Source organism: Thalia democratica, chromosome 2 (genome assembly GCF_965202585.1).
Source record: "Thalia democratica chromosome 2, ktThaDemo2.hap1.1, whole genome shotgun sequence".
Taxonomy (NCBI): domain Eukaryota; kingdom Metazoa; phylum Chordata; class Thaliacea; order Salpida; family Salpidae; genus Thalia; species Thalia democratica.
In genome coordinates this window covers 59,250,851-59,267,595 of record NC_139166.1, presented here as the reverse complement: position 1 = coordinate 59,267,595, position 16,745 = coordinate 59,250,851, and the positions used below count along the sequence as shown (strand labels likewise).

The 16,745-nt window shown below is 30.7% G+C and overlaps 1 protein-coding gene across 1 annotated transcript; it reads right to left on the bottom strand.

Moving 5' to 3' along the window:
• Positions 1–1,190: 1,190 nt before the first annotated feature.
• LOC145849751 (uncharacterized) lies at positions 1,191–9,194 on the bottom strand. The gene is made up of 5 exons (XM_082954798.1): positions 9,003–9,194; positions 3,376–4,916; positions 2,802–3,047; positions 1,543–2,553; positions 1,191–1,370 (listed from the first exon to the last, which is right to left on the bottom strand). The coding sequence occupies exons 1-4, from the start codon at positions 9,186–9,188 to the stop codon at positions 1,554–1,556; spliced, it is 2,973 nt and encodes a 990-aa protein (XP_082810924.1). The 5' UTR covers positions 9,189–9,194; the 3' UTR covers positions 1,191–1,370; positions 1,543–1,553.
• Positions 9,195–16,745: the final 7,551 nt, after the last annotated feature.

Genomic DNA, 16,745 nt, shown 5'->3' with positions numbered 1-16,745 from the left:
TTTTATAGAGAGTTAAATTGTATGTAAAATTACAAAAGTATTAAATTTAACTTAGTAAGTGCTTATGAAAGTACATAGTTTATTAACACTTAAGTATATTAGTCAATGTAAATTTTACTCTAATTTTATTTAATTTAATTTAAATAGTCATTCTATGTATAGCTAAAAGTTATTTAAAATGATAAGGTTAATAAAAGTAAAACTTTTCTCTAGTGTGACTAAAACTAAAACATTATTCAAATGTCACTAAAACTAAAACTGCGGCCCGCGAAGACTTTGTAAACTTGAAATTTGGCCCGCGACCACCAACTGCCTGCCGACCCCTGTCTTAGAGTATCTGTTCTTAAACTCTGAAAATTAGATTGTAAAAATTTGCTTTGAGTCATGAATAAAAACACAACTGCTGAACTACTAATTGGTTTAAAATATATATATGGAAAAACAGTTTATATCATGGTTTCCCAAACAACAGAAAATTAGGGGCCATAAGCATCAAAGAGGCCAAAAGGGGAGCACATGATCATAGTTTAAAACCTACACTAGACTTTATGGTGAAGAGCAACAAAAAAAGTTTTAGGTTTATTTAAGGGTTTTCTTTTTTAAGAAGTCTTGTCAGAGGGAGCCATAGCTTTTTTGTTTCATTAAAGGGGGCCTTATGGAAACAAGTTTTGGAAACTCTGATTTAAATACTTTAAACCTTTTAAACAGAAATGTACTATAACATACTTCAGTTTAACCAATCTTTATAAAATACATCTAAACTATAAAACATGAGTTTATCATGAAAATAATCTTGTTTTTTTTTGCGTTTACAGATCAATTGAATTGTAACTTTAACTTGTTAAAATATATACCTTAAAAATTGCTAAACGCCGACAAAAAACAATTATACTATTATCTCTATATTAATATTCTTAATAAAAAAGATTATTAAATTGTTTAAAAACATATAACTTAGGAACTAGTAAGCCATTTGGTAAAGTTTTAACAAAATGAACGAAACTAAATTATAAAAACTTTTTTTTTATGTTTTAAAACTAATACAGACATGAAAATTTATTAGTCTCCATAAAACAAAAAATAATAATCATGTTTACAAATAGTGATTGTTTTACAAGCAAAATAGCAAAAAAAAAACTACGAAAACTACTTTAATTTATCTCTTGGCAACTGTTTCTTTAATGGGCTAATTAAAAAAAAGAAATAAGCACAAACGAGAAAATATGATTCAAATCTTTTATGTTGGAAAATACAAAATAAAAACATTATCATTTCGTACATTTTCACAGTTTCCACCAGAACTGTTGAATGTTTCTTTCCAACCGAATACCTTCTTTCCGCGCCAACCTAAGTTATTCAATCCAGATATTCTAAAAATAATAATAATTGTCAAACAGAATATATTACGTTAAAAAAACAATAATTATTATTACACACTATTATGCAGCGACTTTTCTAAACAAGCAACTCTTCAAAACTTTAACTGATGCTCTACATTAAATATAAAACTCGTTGGAGAAACCGTTTGACAACAAAACCCACCTGCAGAACGCTCACAGGTGAAAGTCGAAGTCTTCCTCTTCGCCGAAGCCGTCCAGCGTGAATATGTTGCTCTTCTCCCCGATCACCTTGCCCGCCCTCCTCTCGACCGCGGGGCATTCCCTCTTTCGGTGGTCGGCGGGGGGCAGGGGCGTGCAAAACTGCGATTGGTCGAAGACGTTGAAGGAGTCGTTGATGGCTTCCAGCTGCGAGCTGATCTGCTCCTCCTCTTCCTCGGCCTCCTCGATCAGCGCGTCCCAGTCGATACCGTCTTCGTCCTCCTTCTCGGGAGGATCCTGTCTGATGTCTTGGGAGCCGAACATGCTCGACGACAAATTGAGCAGCGGGCTGGCGCGTTCCGTCGAAGGGGCGTCGCCAGGGGAACCGGCGTCGTTGTCATGAAAACCGGGTGTCGGTTGGTTGAGAGGCGTGCTGGCGAGTTTGGGCGATCTCACACCGGAGTTTTGCGAAAAGTTGAAAGAGCCTGAGGCGTTGAAGCTTTTTGAAAAGAAATTGTTCGGTGATTCAGCAAATATGTTCGTTTTCGCTTGGGCAGATCGAGGGGTGGTGGGCTGGGAAAAGTTGGGGATTTTTTCTTGAGAAAAATGGCCGGTTTTCGCCTGGGAAAACTGGGGGATGTCGGCTTGGGAGGGCAGGAGGAAACCTTCACCGTCAATGTTAGGAGTTTCCGTTCCGCTCTGCCGCTCTTGCTGAGCCTTTCTCTTCCTGGCCAGCTGCGAGGCCTTGAACCTTTCTCTGAAGTCGTCCTGCTTTGCCACCTGCACCTTGGGCGGCGGAACCTTCTGGCTTTTGAGGTTCTGAGTCCCCTGCATCATGGACAAAACTCTGGAGGCGTTCGAGTCGAACAATTTGCTCTTGTCTTTTGAACTTTGCGACGATTGGCTGGATTGACCTGATTGCGACGTTTCCATTGATTGAGAGCCTTCGGGCGATATGTAACCTGGAATGTGCTTTTTGGCCAGGTTGTGCAACCCAAGAAGTTCCAACACCAATCTGTTTTTTAATATCCTCATTTATACCCTCATTCATATGAAAACTGATGGAACTTTATAAAAATGTTACGTTAAATTACTTAAAAACATAATTATCTAAGCAAAGTTTACAACTTTTCTTAATTTAAATTTTGAACTACTTTTTTAAAACATATTAAAAATGGAGTTACTTTAAAAGGTTAAAATAAAACTCTGATGAAACCACAGAGTCATTTGAAATTAAAAAACCCAAACAAATCAACCGCGCACCTGCAGTGCTTCAAATACTCCTTCTCGGGCTTGCGGGGGAAGCAGGAGTGCAGTATGTTGCCGGTCTGCAGCAGCGCGCACCCCTCCATCGACGACTCCATGACGGTGATGGCGGTGATCGCGTCCCGCACTTCCACCTCGCCCCGGAACATCAGCCTGGCGTGCGCCTCCGACAGCCGGATCAGCGACTCGAGGAGACGGATGGTGGTGCGCGCCTTGTTCCGCTTCGACGACTTGCGGTGGCACCTTCACGGTTGAACGGTTCGGTTAAGCGTTTGTTGATGTCAGTTTAAGTGCATTGACAAATCAACATTTAGTTCTATTAGACTCTGAATAGTGTTAGCCTCAATTCTTTTTATTATATTAAAGAGATGACTACTTTTACTTTTTTTTAACTGATAAAGAACATATCAAGCTGCTTAATAAAAATTTGTAAAGTATTTTAGTAGCATATCAAAATTGCGAATCTTACACTTTGTAATAATTACCAAAATTTAAAATTGAACTACTTTAGGTTTTGTTTCGAATGTAGTTTAATATTTTTTGCTATAATCTATTTAGGTAAATTTAAAACCTGTAATAAGCTTTCAAAACTTCATCGGCCTCGGAAGTGACAGTCGGGTTTATTTCCTTGATGATGCTGAAATAAGCCTGCATCTGATCCAGGCTCCAGCAACTCTCATCCCGTCTTTTGTCCTCACCGTCGCAGTCCTCCTTCAGCAGGTAATCGGCCACCACCGAGTCCCACGTCTCGTTCATGGCGTCCCTCAGCACCAGCACGATGTCGAACCTGCTCAATAGCGGGCTGGCCATGCCCACGTTCACGCTGATGCTCGAGTCCTGGTCCATCCTGCCCAGCTTGGGGTTTGTGGCGGCCAGGATGGTGGTCCTGGTGTTCAGCTTGCACACCAGACCCGCCTTCGCCACGCTGATCGACTGCTGCTCCATGGCCTCGTGTATGGCGCACCGGTCCTGCTCCCGGATGCCCGAGAACTCGTCGATGCAGCAGATGCCCCCGTCCGACAGCACCAGCGCCCCGGCTTCCAGAATCCACTGCGGCCCGTCCCTGATGGCGCTCACGGTGAGCCCCGCGGTGCTCGAACCCACGCCCGTTGTCAGTACGGAGCGGGCCACGATCTTGGCCGCGTACTTTAGGAACTGCGACTTGCCGGTGCCGGGGTCGCCCACCAGCAGTAAATGGGATTCCCCTCTTATGTGCGATCCGGACGAGTCGACTCTCGAGACTCCTCCGGCGATGGCAAGCGCCACCGCCAGCTTGACCACGTACAAGCCGTAGACCTGCGGGCACATTGATTTCAGGATGAGGTTCCTGGCAAAGAGGGGCTGGTCGGCGTGGCTCGCCCAGAAGCAAGAGAATTCGTCTCTTATCTCGTCGTAGTTGATCCCCTTGTTTATTTTGGTCGTGTTGTTGCACACTTCCACGTTGTTCGCCTTCACAACCAGCTCCAAGCCCATCTTCTTGTTGTTGACGAGACCCTGCCACCTGCAGGTGACCAGGCCGGTCACGACGACGTCGTCCCCTGCCTTGCACGAGTCCACTAAATCGTCTTCCAACACCACGATGATCGACCTCGGGATCGTCCCCATGCCCAGCTTCCTCACCTGCTCCTGCACCTTTATCTCCTGGTAGTCCTTGCAGTTCCTCCGCATGTGCCGGGCGTCCTTGACGGCGGTGAAGCGCGTGGACGGGCACCCGGGAGTGACGGGGCACGCCGCCGGAGCTTGGAACGAGTGGTTCTGCTTGAAGTCGGCCTCGACCACGAACGCGCACTTGCACTTGGCGCACAGGTACTCCGCCCTGCTCTTCAGCACCTTCGCGCCGCACGTCCTGATGACCGTGCCGTCCACGGACAGGAACGAGCCGATGTCCCTGGACTTGGGCACGCGGTCCCGGCACACCTCGGGGCAGTACGGCAGCTTCTTGAGCCGGACATGCACGTTGGGCTTGACGCGCATGTGCTGCTGCAGCTGGTGGGTCTTGTAGACGTGTATGGTGGCGGAGAGCAGGGCCAGGTCGAACGACTTGATGGTCCGCTCGTACTCGAAGAACAGCGGGTCGGAGATCGAAGGGTTGCTCTTGATGAAGTCGGTTACCTGCGATAGTAAATAATAAGCTAGGAACTTATTTTTAAAAGTGTAGATACGTAAAAGTAATATGTAGTAAGTTAAGTAATTTTAGGTAAAAAATTCTAATGAAGAAATTCTCCTTTTAACTAAGTAATTTATTAAAAATTAAACAGTGTCATTTTTTAAATAACCTTCTTGATAATTCTATTGCTATTACCTAAATTATTCAGTTAGTGATTCTTTAGTGTATAAAACTTTTCTCCAGTAAAGCAGTTTAAATTAAGGAAAGTACACAAAAATCCCATAAACCAAAAAAGGAATTTAAAATGATAAGAAACAACAAACAAATATTTTTGGCTGCTGATAAAACTACTAATTACTACAACTACCAGGGTTGCCACTGGTTTTTGAAAATATCTTCTAGGTTTTAGAAAATAAATGTTTTTGGGTCTATTTACTATTTTCTTTTATTTTAAAGCTAAGTTTAAGGTTTAAAAATGTGTTTAATAGTATAAAAACATTGAAAAGATACTGTAAAGCTACTTTATACATTTTTTATTTTAAAAAATTGATGATGATAAACATTATTTATCTATATGATAGATTTTTTGTGTCAAATCGAAATTTTATGAATTAACTTAACATGTAAAAATCGTTAAAATTCCATATTTTTCAAGGTTTTTTTTCAAAATTTCTTAATCTGCAGGTTTTTGAGCCTAAATTGTCAAATCTCTGGTTTTTCCAGGATTCCAGGTTTTGTGGCAACCCTGAAGTATGAAAATATGAGTACAATTCTAATGGAAAAATTTAAAAATTAAAATAATATTTTATTAAAAAACCTATAAAAAGAGTAATTACACTGTAATTGACAGTATAAACAATGAAGCTAAAGAAACTAAGCCTTGAAGAAAGTTAAACAACCAGCTACCATTAAGAGAATGTTATGTGACACTAAAAGATCACAAGAACAGTTTCTTTTCAAAGCAACAAATTAGACTAATAAACTTTTCAAATTCAGATGTAGGACAAACTAGCAAAATAAAAGCAAAAAAGTAAACAAAAGAATCAGAAAACAAACAAATCTATCCAGGGACAAGTTCTAAAGACGTAAAAAAATGGTACAAAAGCTGAGAGAAGAATAAATACAAACTTATGAAGTTCGATACTAAAGGTTTTTATCGGAACATAACTAAGAAACTTTCAGAAAAAGCATTAAAATTCGTTAACAACTAAAAAAGAGTAACAAAACAAGAAAAACCAGTGAGTATACAATTTCGCAAAATCTATCTTAGTAAATAAAGAAGAGATATGGATTAAAAAAAAAACGAAAGTGAAAATGACAACGAGCTCTTTGATATTACAATGGGAAGCAAACATGGTGCTTAAATAAGTGAACTAGTTAGGCTGCATATACTAAAAGAACATTAACAAATAATAAAATAGTTGGAATTTATAGATATGATGGGTTAATAGCTATGGATAGGTCAATAACCAATGTAAAACTATAAAAAATATAAATAAAATTGCATAAATTTGCTAAATCAACAGAAATAAAAATAATTATCGAAAATCTTGCATTTAAAACAAACTTCTTTGATCTAAACCTTAACTTAACGAAACACAGCTTTTAATCATACAGAAAGCCAAACAATAAAATCAACTACGTTAACTCTCCAATCACACAACAATAATTTTCAAACGAATTTCAAAGATAATAGAAAACAGGTTGACTAAAAATTCATGCAGCAGTAAATTATTTGACAACATAAAAAAAAGGATTACAATGATGCTTTGAAACTGATCGCCTACAACCACGAAATAAACTATACAAAAGTAGTAAACGAAACAATGATAAAATAGAAAAAAAGAAAAGGCACCTGGTTTGACCCACCATGTTGCTTTCAGTTAAAACAAATGTATGAAATAAATTTCTTTCAAATAATCATAAAACATTTTAGCAAAGAAAGCAGTCTAAGCAAGTATAATAACAGCAGATATTAAATAAAATTAAGCTACAGCTGTATGCGTAAAATTAAAATGGTTATAAAAAGTTAGAACAGAAAACTAATACGGAGATACAAAACACTAAATGAATAACGCAATTGCAGAAACCAAAACAAATGCCCGCCAAAAGGAAGAAGCTGCAGGAAAGTGAAACATATGAAGCTTCAGTCAAGACAAAAAATGATAATGGATTAACTGCCAACCAAACAAAGAAGGAACTTCGTCACATAACATAACAGTTAACTGCAAACCTTGAAATATAAACTACAACCTGTACGTTAATTCGTCAGAATTCTCAAAATTAATGCACAAACTAAACAAGAGGACTCAGACTACAATCTAAGTTGGAAGATTCTGGAAAACTTAAAAACCAGACAAAAACACATGTAGGCTTTGCTTAAAAGAAGCACGTCTGATATCACAAGTAAACAGAAGCTGCATAAACAAAAAATCACAATTCAAGGGAAGATGTAGACATAGAAACAAATTTCTGTTTATAAGATGGAAAGAAAAATTAGTTAAGAGTATAACAAGTCTATAACTGGAAATTTACAAACTAGGGTTTATGATGTATTAACTTACGGTTAAATAATACTTAAAAGATAGAAAAAGTTTAAATTAGTTTTATTTTTATTCAATTTATTTTTATAACTATATAACATTAACATTTAATCTAATTAAATGCAAACAATCAATTTATAAAATTTTACTTTTATTCACGCAACGTTTTTTGTAATTTTTATAGATTGCCATAAGGTGCTAACATCATTGTTTTTTTTTTGAAGCTTGAGAGATTGACATTGTTTATCGGTCGAAACAGATATTTGCGTTATATAAAATAAACTTTAAAAAGTACAATTTAGGGTTCTAGTTTAAAGCACAATAGTGTTGGTGTTGTGCTTAGGTTTAAAAAAGAGGATAACTATTGTATTTTGAATTATTTTGGTGTGATCTTGGTTATATACATACCTATTTTATTTTTAAAACAAACTAAATACAATATTTTATAAATACTTATAGCTTTAAATAAGAATAATATTTATACAGCTTTTCAAAATTAAATAAAACAAAATTAGTGCTTTTTCACTAAAACATGGCTTTTTTTAAACTTGTGTAGTCAAAAAATCCATGAAAATTTAATAACAACAAAAGTAATTAGTAACTATTGAATTAAAAAAAACATGCAGTTTACTTACAACCAGAAAAACTACATTAAATTACAAAACAACTCAGAACTCAAAAATCCAAAACCACATTAAAATTTGTAAACCAAACAAACAACGAAAATAACGAAACAGTGTAATCTAAGTCTTCATGTTTACAAAGATTAGTATTCTTAATATTATGTTCTTACCTTTAGAGACTATATTGATAGATTTTATTTTATTTTAAATATAAACGTCTATAAGTTAAATAATAAATAATGTTATCACAATTTTTGATTAACACTAATTGTTTAAGTTATGATTGTTTGAATTTACAACAAACTTACTAAATATTAGGAAAAAGATGAAAAACGGTTTTGGGTATTAGGAATTAAAGTTTAAAAGATCACTCACAGAAGGTAAAAACTAATCAACCATTAAACAAAAATAATCATAAAAATAATTTTAAATACTTTGTTAATATCAACTTGGCCTATATTTTTACACTTTATTATATATCTTGGACTTTTTTTGGTTTAGTATGTTAAGTTTTCCATTGTAAAAGAAATTTCTTTTCAAGCAATAAAAATAAATTACTGAAATATTAAAAGGAACAGTTTTTAAATTATTTACGAAGAATTTTAAAATAACCTAATATTTCTAGTTTAAGAATTTTAGAAACCATAAACTCTTGACAATATTAAAAACAACTTTAGATATTTAAAATTAAAAAAAATGTCTTTCTATTTTTATAAAGTTTTCAAACAAAGTTTACTATGCTTTAAAAATTAAACAAAATAAGCTGTTGTATTTCATAAAAATATCTTGAACTTATCATTACAAGTTAATTAAAGAACTGATGTGAAGAAAAAACAGCTGAAAGTATCAAATTGGAGAAAAATATTTATTTGATATCTGCATTTATTAGTACTTTAATTTCAATTTTTATCTATAATGTTTTTACCTCAATGGTTATTGAATAATGAGTACTTCTTTCTTCCTCGAGTAAAACTCTCACTAGTTCTGGAGTGTGTACTTCTAAAACGTAAGCTTTAAATATCAAAAACTCTTTGTTGCACTCATTTTCAGTGACTGTGAAGGCATCTGGGTCAAAGGAAAAAGTTGAATTTGAAGAAAATGAACTGTCCATATTTTATATATCTGTTAAAAGTTTTAGTTAGAAAACAAAACAAAATATTCCGTAATAATTACATTATAACTTTAAACGCTTTAAAATCATATTAACAGGGTTGCCAAAGGTTTTCTGCAATTCTTTCAGGATTTTTAAAGAACAAGTTTATAGGTCCATTATAAGTATAAAATTAAATTTAAATAAAAAACTGTCTTAAATATTAGAACAACTTTGAAAAGATGCTGTAAACCTACTTTAAATGAGTCGTTTATTAAAAATAAAAAAGTTAATGATACATTTAATCAACATTTCATTACTTCAAATGTAAAAATATTCTAAAATTTAAGGTTTTTTAGTAATTTCTCTTCGAAATTCAAGGATTTTAGAGATTTTTCTTTTATTTCTCAAATTCCAAATTTTTTGGAAACTACGTATTTTTAGTAATTTAAAAATACTTAAAAAAAGTTTTTGAAAAATGTAAAAACTACTTTTATTTTAGATAAAATATATTTTCAACTTTAATGGTTAGTTGTAGAAAGGTTTTCTTCACCTTATCTTTAAGGTTTAAATGATAGTTAGTACAAAAATTACACAGTTTTTATATAAATTTTGGTGATCAAATGAAAAATGCATTAACATATGATTTACAATAGTTTTAGTTATCTTCATTTAACATAATTGATAATAAAGTAAGTGTTCTTTAAGAAAGAAAAATGTTGTTAAAATTTTTACTAAGATTTTTAGCTGGAGTAATAATTTATAGAAAGTCTTGACAACTTTAACATATTTGCATTAAAATTTTTGTATATAGTTTTGAAAATAAAACAAAACTAAAGAAAATAAAAGTTTACGTTAATATAAAAATCATAGTAGTTCACAAACTGATGTATCTGACCAGATTATTGAAATATGTAGTTTCCAAATACTTTAAAAAACTAGGCAACATAAAGCTTAATACAAGGTTATAAATTATATGATGTTCTTTAACTGTAGTAAATTGCTTTGTAAAATAAATAAAGTTAATACCTTAACTTTCAATATGAATAGTCTTAAACTTTACTATTATGTAATAAAAACGTTTTAAAACTTCAAATGATTAAATTCTAAAACGTAGGTTTATTCTGAAAAATAAATTAATCTAAAAAATTTAAACATATTTTTTTCTTCTTTTAAAGTACTCCTAAAAGTTGATTAAAGTTAATACAAATGCTGTAGGTTGAAAACATTGTAATTTGAAAATCAGGATTTTCATTGTTTTTAATTTTTTTTTATAATATGCAATTAATGGAAAACAGCAAAAAACATTTTAAACCAACAGAAAATTATCATACATAAATGAAAGTACAAAGTTTCATTAAAATTAGTGGTACACCGATTCCATAAGTTACAATACATCCAACTATTATTTCAAATTTAGATCTGGAACCAAATCTTTATAACTAAGTTCTGAAAAGTTGGTCACGGTCCTGGTGCACGCTTATAAGCTCTTCTATTTTTATTTTACAGACTACTTTTTTAACAGCAATCACTTCATTAATTCAGCTACTTGATTTTCAAATTTTCATTAAATCATTTTCAATTATAAAGCTACCAATTTACCTTCACACACTGGAAAAACTGAATTCCTGTATTTTTAAAGCTTATACTTCACACCTCCCATCATTTAATAATGCTACACTTGTCTCTTGACTGATGCCCTAGTCAGACCTTAATCAAATTGTTTGTGGTGTTTTTTTGTCACTTGGATAACTGGATAAGCTGAGTGAATGGCTGTTGTGTTAAGCTTTCAAGACAATATACACCTGGTTTTCCAACTTTCAACCACAATGGTAACTTCATCTATCAGCTTAAAAACTGTAAGTGTGTTGGTCTCTGAAAATATGTACTAAAGACAACAAGCTTCAGTTAGTTCAGTAGCAATAGAATTGAGATAGAGTCAATTTTTCCAGCTAATAGGAAATCAATTTGCTCTTCATCCTTTTTTATTCATGCACTCTTTATTTTCTTTGTTTAAAAATGTATTTATAAATTTTGAACTATCTGTAAATATAACAGTGGTAATAAACTAAAATAAAATTTGCTACATAATTTTAAAAATTTTAAAGCTTGATTTTATATAGTATGGTGTACAGTCACCTCTTCGAAATCTACGCACTTTCGTTTAGTTACGTATTTTAAACTATCTCAAAATTCAAAACACAAAATTTACTCAAAAAACCGTTACAAACTCAAAAAAACAACAAAAAACTTCTTGTGCACTTTTTCTGTAGACTTAATGTACGTAGATACGAGTGATGACTTTATAGTATAGTTTAAATTGCATAATATATATTAAAGTACAATAATAAAAGCTTAAAACTGTATAATTTTATAAGTATCTTTATTTTAAGATTTTGATCATATATGAATTACTTTGTTTTCAATGACTTTTTTATAGGGGGTATAAGGGGGTTAACCATGTTTTTTACAAGTTGATCTTATTTTATAAAGTTTTTTCAAAGCTTCAAATGCTTTTTATCGTTTTGAAAAGTTTGAATTATTTTTTAAGATATGACCAGTCAAAGTTGGGTTGCATAATAGGTAACTTATGGGAAGTGAAAATTAAAATAGCAAAAAAGACTATTTTAATTTAAAATCTTCTTACATTTTCAAAGCAATCCTTTTCAAACTTTCACAGTCTAATTGTTATACAATTACAAAAAAAACTTTACTGTGGACCTAAAAAAGTTTTAAGTAAAAAAATTTTTTTGAAAAAAAAAAAACTCCTTTTTTCAATTTTTGCCATAAAATTTTTATTTTTTTTTAATTACTAAAATTCATAGGTAATGTTTTTTTCTTTTAATATAAGGAACATTTTCTTTAAAACTTGAAGAAGATTGCTTGAAAAATGAAGAAGGAGATAGATTTTTAGTGATTTATTAAATTTTCGAGAAAATTGACTCCAAAAAATTTGCGGTCCATACATTTGTATCAGAAACTTTTTACAAAAAATGAAATATCTCAATAGTTAAACAATATTTTTGAATTCTATAAAACTGGCTTGAAATTTGTATTTAAAGCTTTCATATAAAAGCTAAAGTTAATTTAATTTTTGTAAAATAAAGTGTTGGACCCCCCTACCCCCCTATGGCCTTAAGACCATATTTAGCAACCCTAAAATACAAAATCTTCAGCTTGTAAGGTACATTTAAAACAAAAAAAATAAGTCTTTTCTGGAAAAAATTACAATTAGGTTTTTGATTATGTATTACTCTTTACTAATGCTCTAACATTACTTATTTAATCAAACTTTTGGTTTAAAAAAGTTTTTTATATTACTAACTACAAGCATTTTTAATCAACTTCAGCCAGCAATGAATATTTACTTTAGAATGCATCATGTGACTTATAAAAGGCTACATACCCTGACATAGGGGTTAAATCACTTTTTTACAACTTGATCTTGAGCTTTAACTAAATTTGTAAAGCTTTAATTGAGCTATAAGTTGGTTTTTATAAACTTTTAACATTTAAAGTATTTTTTGAGACACAGCTGGAGTCAGAGTATACAAAAGGTAACTTATGAGAGGAGAAAAATAGTTGACGTATAACTAAAATCTATCTCCTCACTATGTTTTTTGACTTAATTATTCGGGTATTTACTTTGCAAAGTTAAAAAAAATATAAAGGTGTTTTATAACTTTTAACTTAGTTTTATTAGTAAATACTAAATTTATATAAAAGCAACTAAAACATTTCAAAACTTAGATAAAAAAATTAACGTTTAAATTTTTAATACTACTTTATTGTAACAATCACTTTATAGGTCCAATTTACACCATAAGAATAATTTTCAATTGGTAATTTTTAAACCAAATAGGATTTTAGTTTCATGATCTTATATTAAGAGGGTCTGATAAGAGAAGCAAATTTATTCAGTCAATATAAAGTTTTCAGTTGAAAAACTTGTACTGTACAGAATAACTAAATTTTAAAAAAAGTTATAAATTGAAATTTACAATTATAAAACATATTTTTAAGTCAGCCCTGGCACTTATTTCTTGAATGACAAAAAATATATTTTTAGTAGAAAAACAACAAAATAACAATCCAAGTTCTGGCCCATCAACTAAAAATTATCTATTTCTGTTTAACAGAGTTAGTTAACTTTTAGCTGGACTAAAAACAAATATTTGTAAACTTTAAATTTTATAAATATATCTTTTTTTGATCAAATATCAGATAGCCTCAGAATTATTTTAAATTGTACAGGGTAGACTTTTTACCTGACTAATCATTCAAACCAAAATGTTTACTAATAAAGTAGAACAAAAATTACATTATTGATTTTATTTAATGACTTAAGGAATTGGAAAAACCTGTTAGCTCTAAATACTTAACAAAGTGACATAAAAATAAAACTTTTGTTAACAAAAGAATATTATCATAGATCTTGAATTCCAAAACTGATTTAAAGCATCAAATTTCATACTTCAACTATTACTAAAAAAATAAACAATGTTATGGCTTCCAAACGTTGTATTACTGCATTACACCATAAAAACCAAAGATTTTTTTTTCTTATATAACAACTAGTAGTCTAAGCTTTTTTTAAAAGCCAATGTTTCTATTTATATGAAAATTATGTGCCCCCTATGCCCTAAGGACTCAAGTATAGCAAAAAATAAAAACTAAAAATAAAAGTTGTCTGTTGTTTTAAGGGCATAGAAGGATACAACATTTTTTTTTAAGTAAAAATAACTTTGGATCTTATATGAAAGCTTAAAGTACAAACTACAAGTCAATTTTTATAGAATAAATAAAACTTATTTAACTTTTGAGATATTGTAATTCTTATAAAAATTTTCCGACACAAAGGTATCAACCCCAAGTTTTTTAGATAAATCACTAAAAATCTTTCATCTTAATTTTTTGAGCTAGAGACCTCAAACTTTCACAAAACGTTTCTTTTATAGTTTAAAAGACTTTGAATGTTGTGATTTTAAAAATGTTAAAAAACAAAAACTTTAGATAAAAAAAAAACAAAAAATAAGTAGTTTTTTTTTTTTTTTTCAAAATTAAAAAAATTCCTTCATCCAATCTTTTTTTAATTTAATAATAGATTTTTTGTGAAAATTAGAAGAATACTGCTTAAAAAATTGAGGAGGAGATAGATTTTTAGAGAAATGGTCTTTTATTGCGCTTTTAGTTTGTGTCTTCCATCAGGAACCTATTGAGGTCACCAAGTTTGATGGCTCATATTTCAAAATTTACTTTGAATTTTTTCAAGTGGTTAAAATGTCTGATAGCTCAGATAAAACTGTATAAAATAAGATCAACCTGTAAAAATTCAGGTGACCCCCCTATGCCCTTAATCTTAATATTTATTGTCATTTTAACAACTTTTTCAAAAATAACTTGTTTAAATCTTTTTTAAACTCTCCATTATAAAGAATTAAAAAAGCAAAGAACAAAAAAGTAATCCTACCATATTCTGTTTTTATTCATGTCTTTTTTTTTATGAATACTTTTGGATGATTACATTACTAAAAGAACTAGCTGGAGTTACTAAATAATAACCTTTATGAGTTTCAAACTTTTAATTAAATGTTTTAATTACTTTTTTTCCTGTAAGTTCTTTTATTTTGTATATATGTTGACCAGAGAATGAAATATATAATCTTGCATCTTTAACAAATCAAACAGTTTTGTTGGAAACCCAGCTCTTTATATTTAAGTTAGTAATAGCAATCAATGATTACATTACTAAAAGAACTAGCTGGAGTTACTAAACAATAACCTTTATGAGTTTCAAACTTTTAATTATATGTTTTAAATACTTTTTTTCCTGTAAGTTCTTTTATTTTGTACATGTGTTGACCACAGAATGAAATATATGATCTTGCATCTTTAAAAAATCAAACAGTTTTGTTGGAAACCCAGCTCTTTATAATTAAGTTAGTAATAGTAATAATTAAACAATCAAATTTGATATCCTAATATTTCCGTATACTTTCTATTCTGAAAATTAAAAGTTACCATTTGTGCATACTTACAATAAATTAAAGCCAAAGAAAACAAAAGTCAAGATAATTAAAAGTTTAAATAAGGTTGAAAACTATTATTTATAATAACAAAAAAAATAAGCCTTTTACAGAGTTTGAGATAAAAATTTGTGGACCAATAATGTAAGGGGTCCTAACAATGGCTTCCAAAACTCTCTGTGTTGAACTTGTAAGGTAAAAAACCAGTGGTTGACACATATAAAAAAAATATTACCACAAAAACTTAAGGAAAAAAAGTAATATCAATTTAAAAGTAGAATCGAAAAATTTATTTAATTATATCAGAGCAGCAAGTATATCAAAGCTAAAAAGTTTTTGAATTGCACAAACTAGTAGGTTTTACAAATAATTGGCCTTCAACATGATTTTAGTTTTTAAAAATTATTCATATATTATTTCTAAGTGTTCGGTTACTAAGCTTCACCATGAAAGATTTTCTTTTTTTCTAGTTTGTATACATATTGACTTAAAAGTACGAGCATAAAGTTAATTTTATAGGAAAATTTATTAATTTTCCAAAAAACATAAAACTTTAATGTCAATTATTTTCCTTATCTTAAAAGCTATCTAAAATTTTTTTTTTAATTTTAGAGAACGCACCTTTGCCTTTAATTTAAAAAAAATTATTTAATTTGGGGTTGGAATTATTTCATGGGGTCCCTCCAAAAATAAAGGTTTTTTTTCGTTTTTTTTCATCAAATGGTATTAGAACCAAAAATAAATATTTTTTTTAAATTTTTTTTTTTGATTTCCCTTAGTTTGCATGTTATCAAAACTCTTAAATAGTTATTTTATAAATAATGTTAATATCTTTTACGATTTGGCCCAAAATCAAAATGTAGTATATTACACTATCATTTGCCTTGGCCATTTCCTACATAAAAAATTGATAAATGGAAAAAAAAAGTTAATAAGAATGTGAATTACATCAAACTAAATTAAAATAAAATAATTTAATTAAATTTGTTGTATATTAACATTCTTATTAACTTTTTTTTCCATTTATCAATTTTTTATGTAGGAAATGGCCAAGGCAAATGATAGTGTAATATACTACATTTTGATTTTGAGCCAAATCGTAAAAGATATTAACATTATTTATAAAATAACTATTTAAGAGTTTTAATAACATGCAAACTAAGGTAAATCAAAAAAAAAAAGGTTTTACACACGAATCGGGGCACACGCTTTTTAGCATTATTTGCAGGAACTTTTTTTCTATTTTATAAGATATGCAATATACATTTACTAACAGGTCCAAATTTCTGTGATTTCAAAAAGTAAAGACGTCGTAAGGTACGCACCCGCGTAAGGTACGAACTATTAATAAATAATAAATAAATTAATTGGTTTAAGATTTTTTTTTTTAAAGGTAGAAAGATACTTATTAAAAACTTTTTGCAGGTATTATCAGAGACGAAGACAAGCTCTTTAAAGCAAAGATAGAAAACTGTAACTGCTAGTGACATTTCAACTACGTTTGACATTTTTACTATATCAAAAGTTTATCGTCAAATAAATAAATGTTATT

Excerpts from the sequence above, each read along its gene's own strand:
- LOC145849751 (XM_082954798.1), bottom strand. The coding sequence starts at position 9,188 with ATGGACAGTTCATTTTCTTCAAATTCAACTTTTTCCTTTGACCCAGAT. Across the intron at positions 4,917-9,002 it reads ATTATTCAATAACCATTGAG|GTAACCGACTTCATCAAGAG; the intron begins GTAAAAACATTA and ends TTACTATCGCAG. Across the intron at positions 2,554-2,801 it reads GAGTATTTGAAGCACTGCAG|ATTGGTGTTGGAACTTCTTG; the intron begins GTGCGCGGTTGA and ends ATTAAAAAACAG.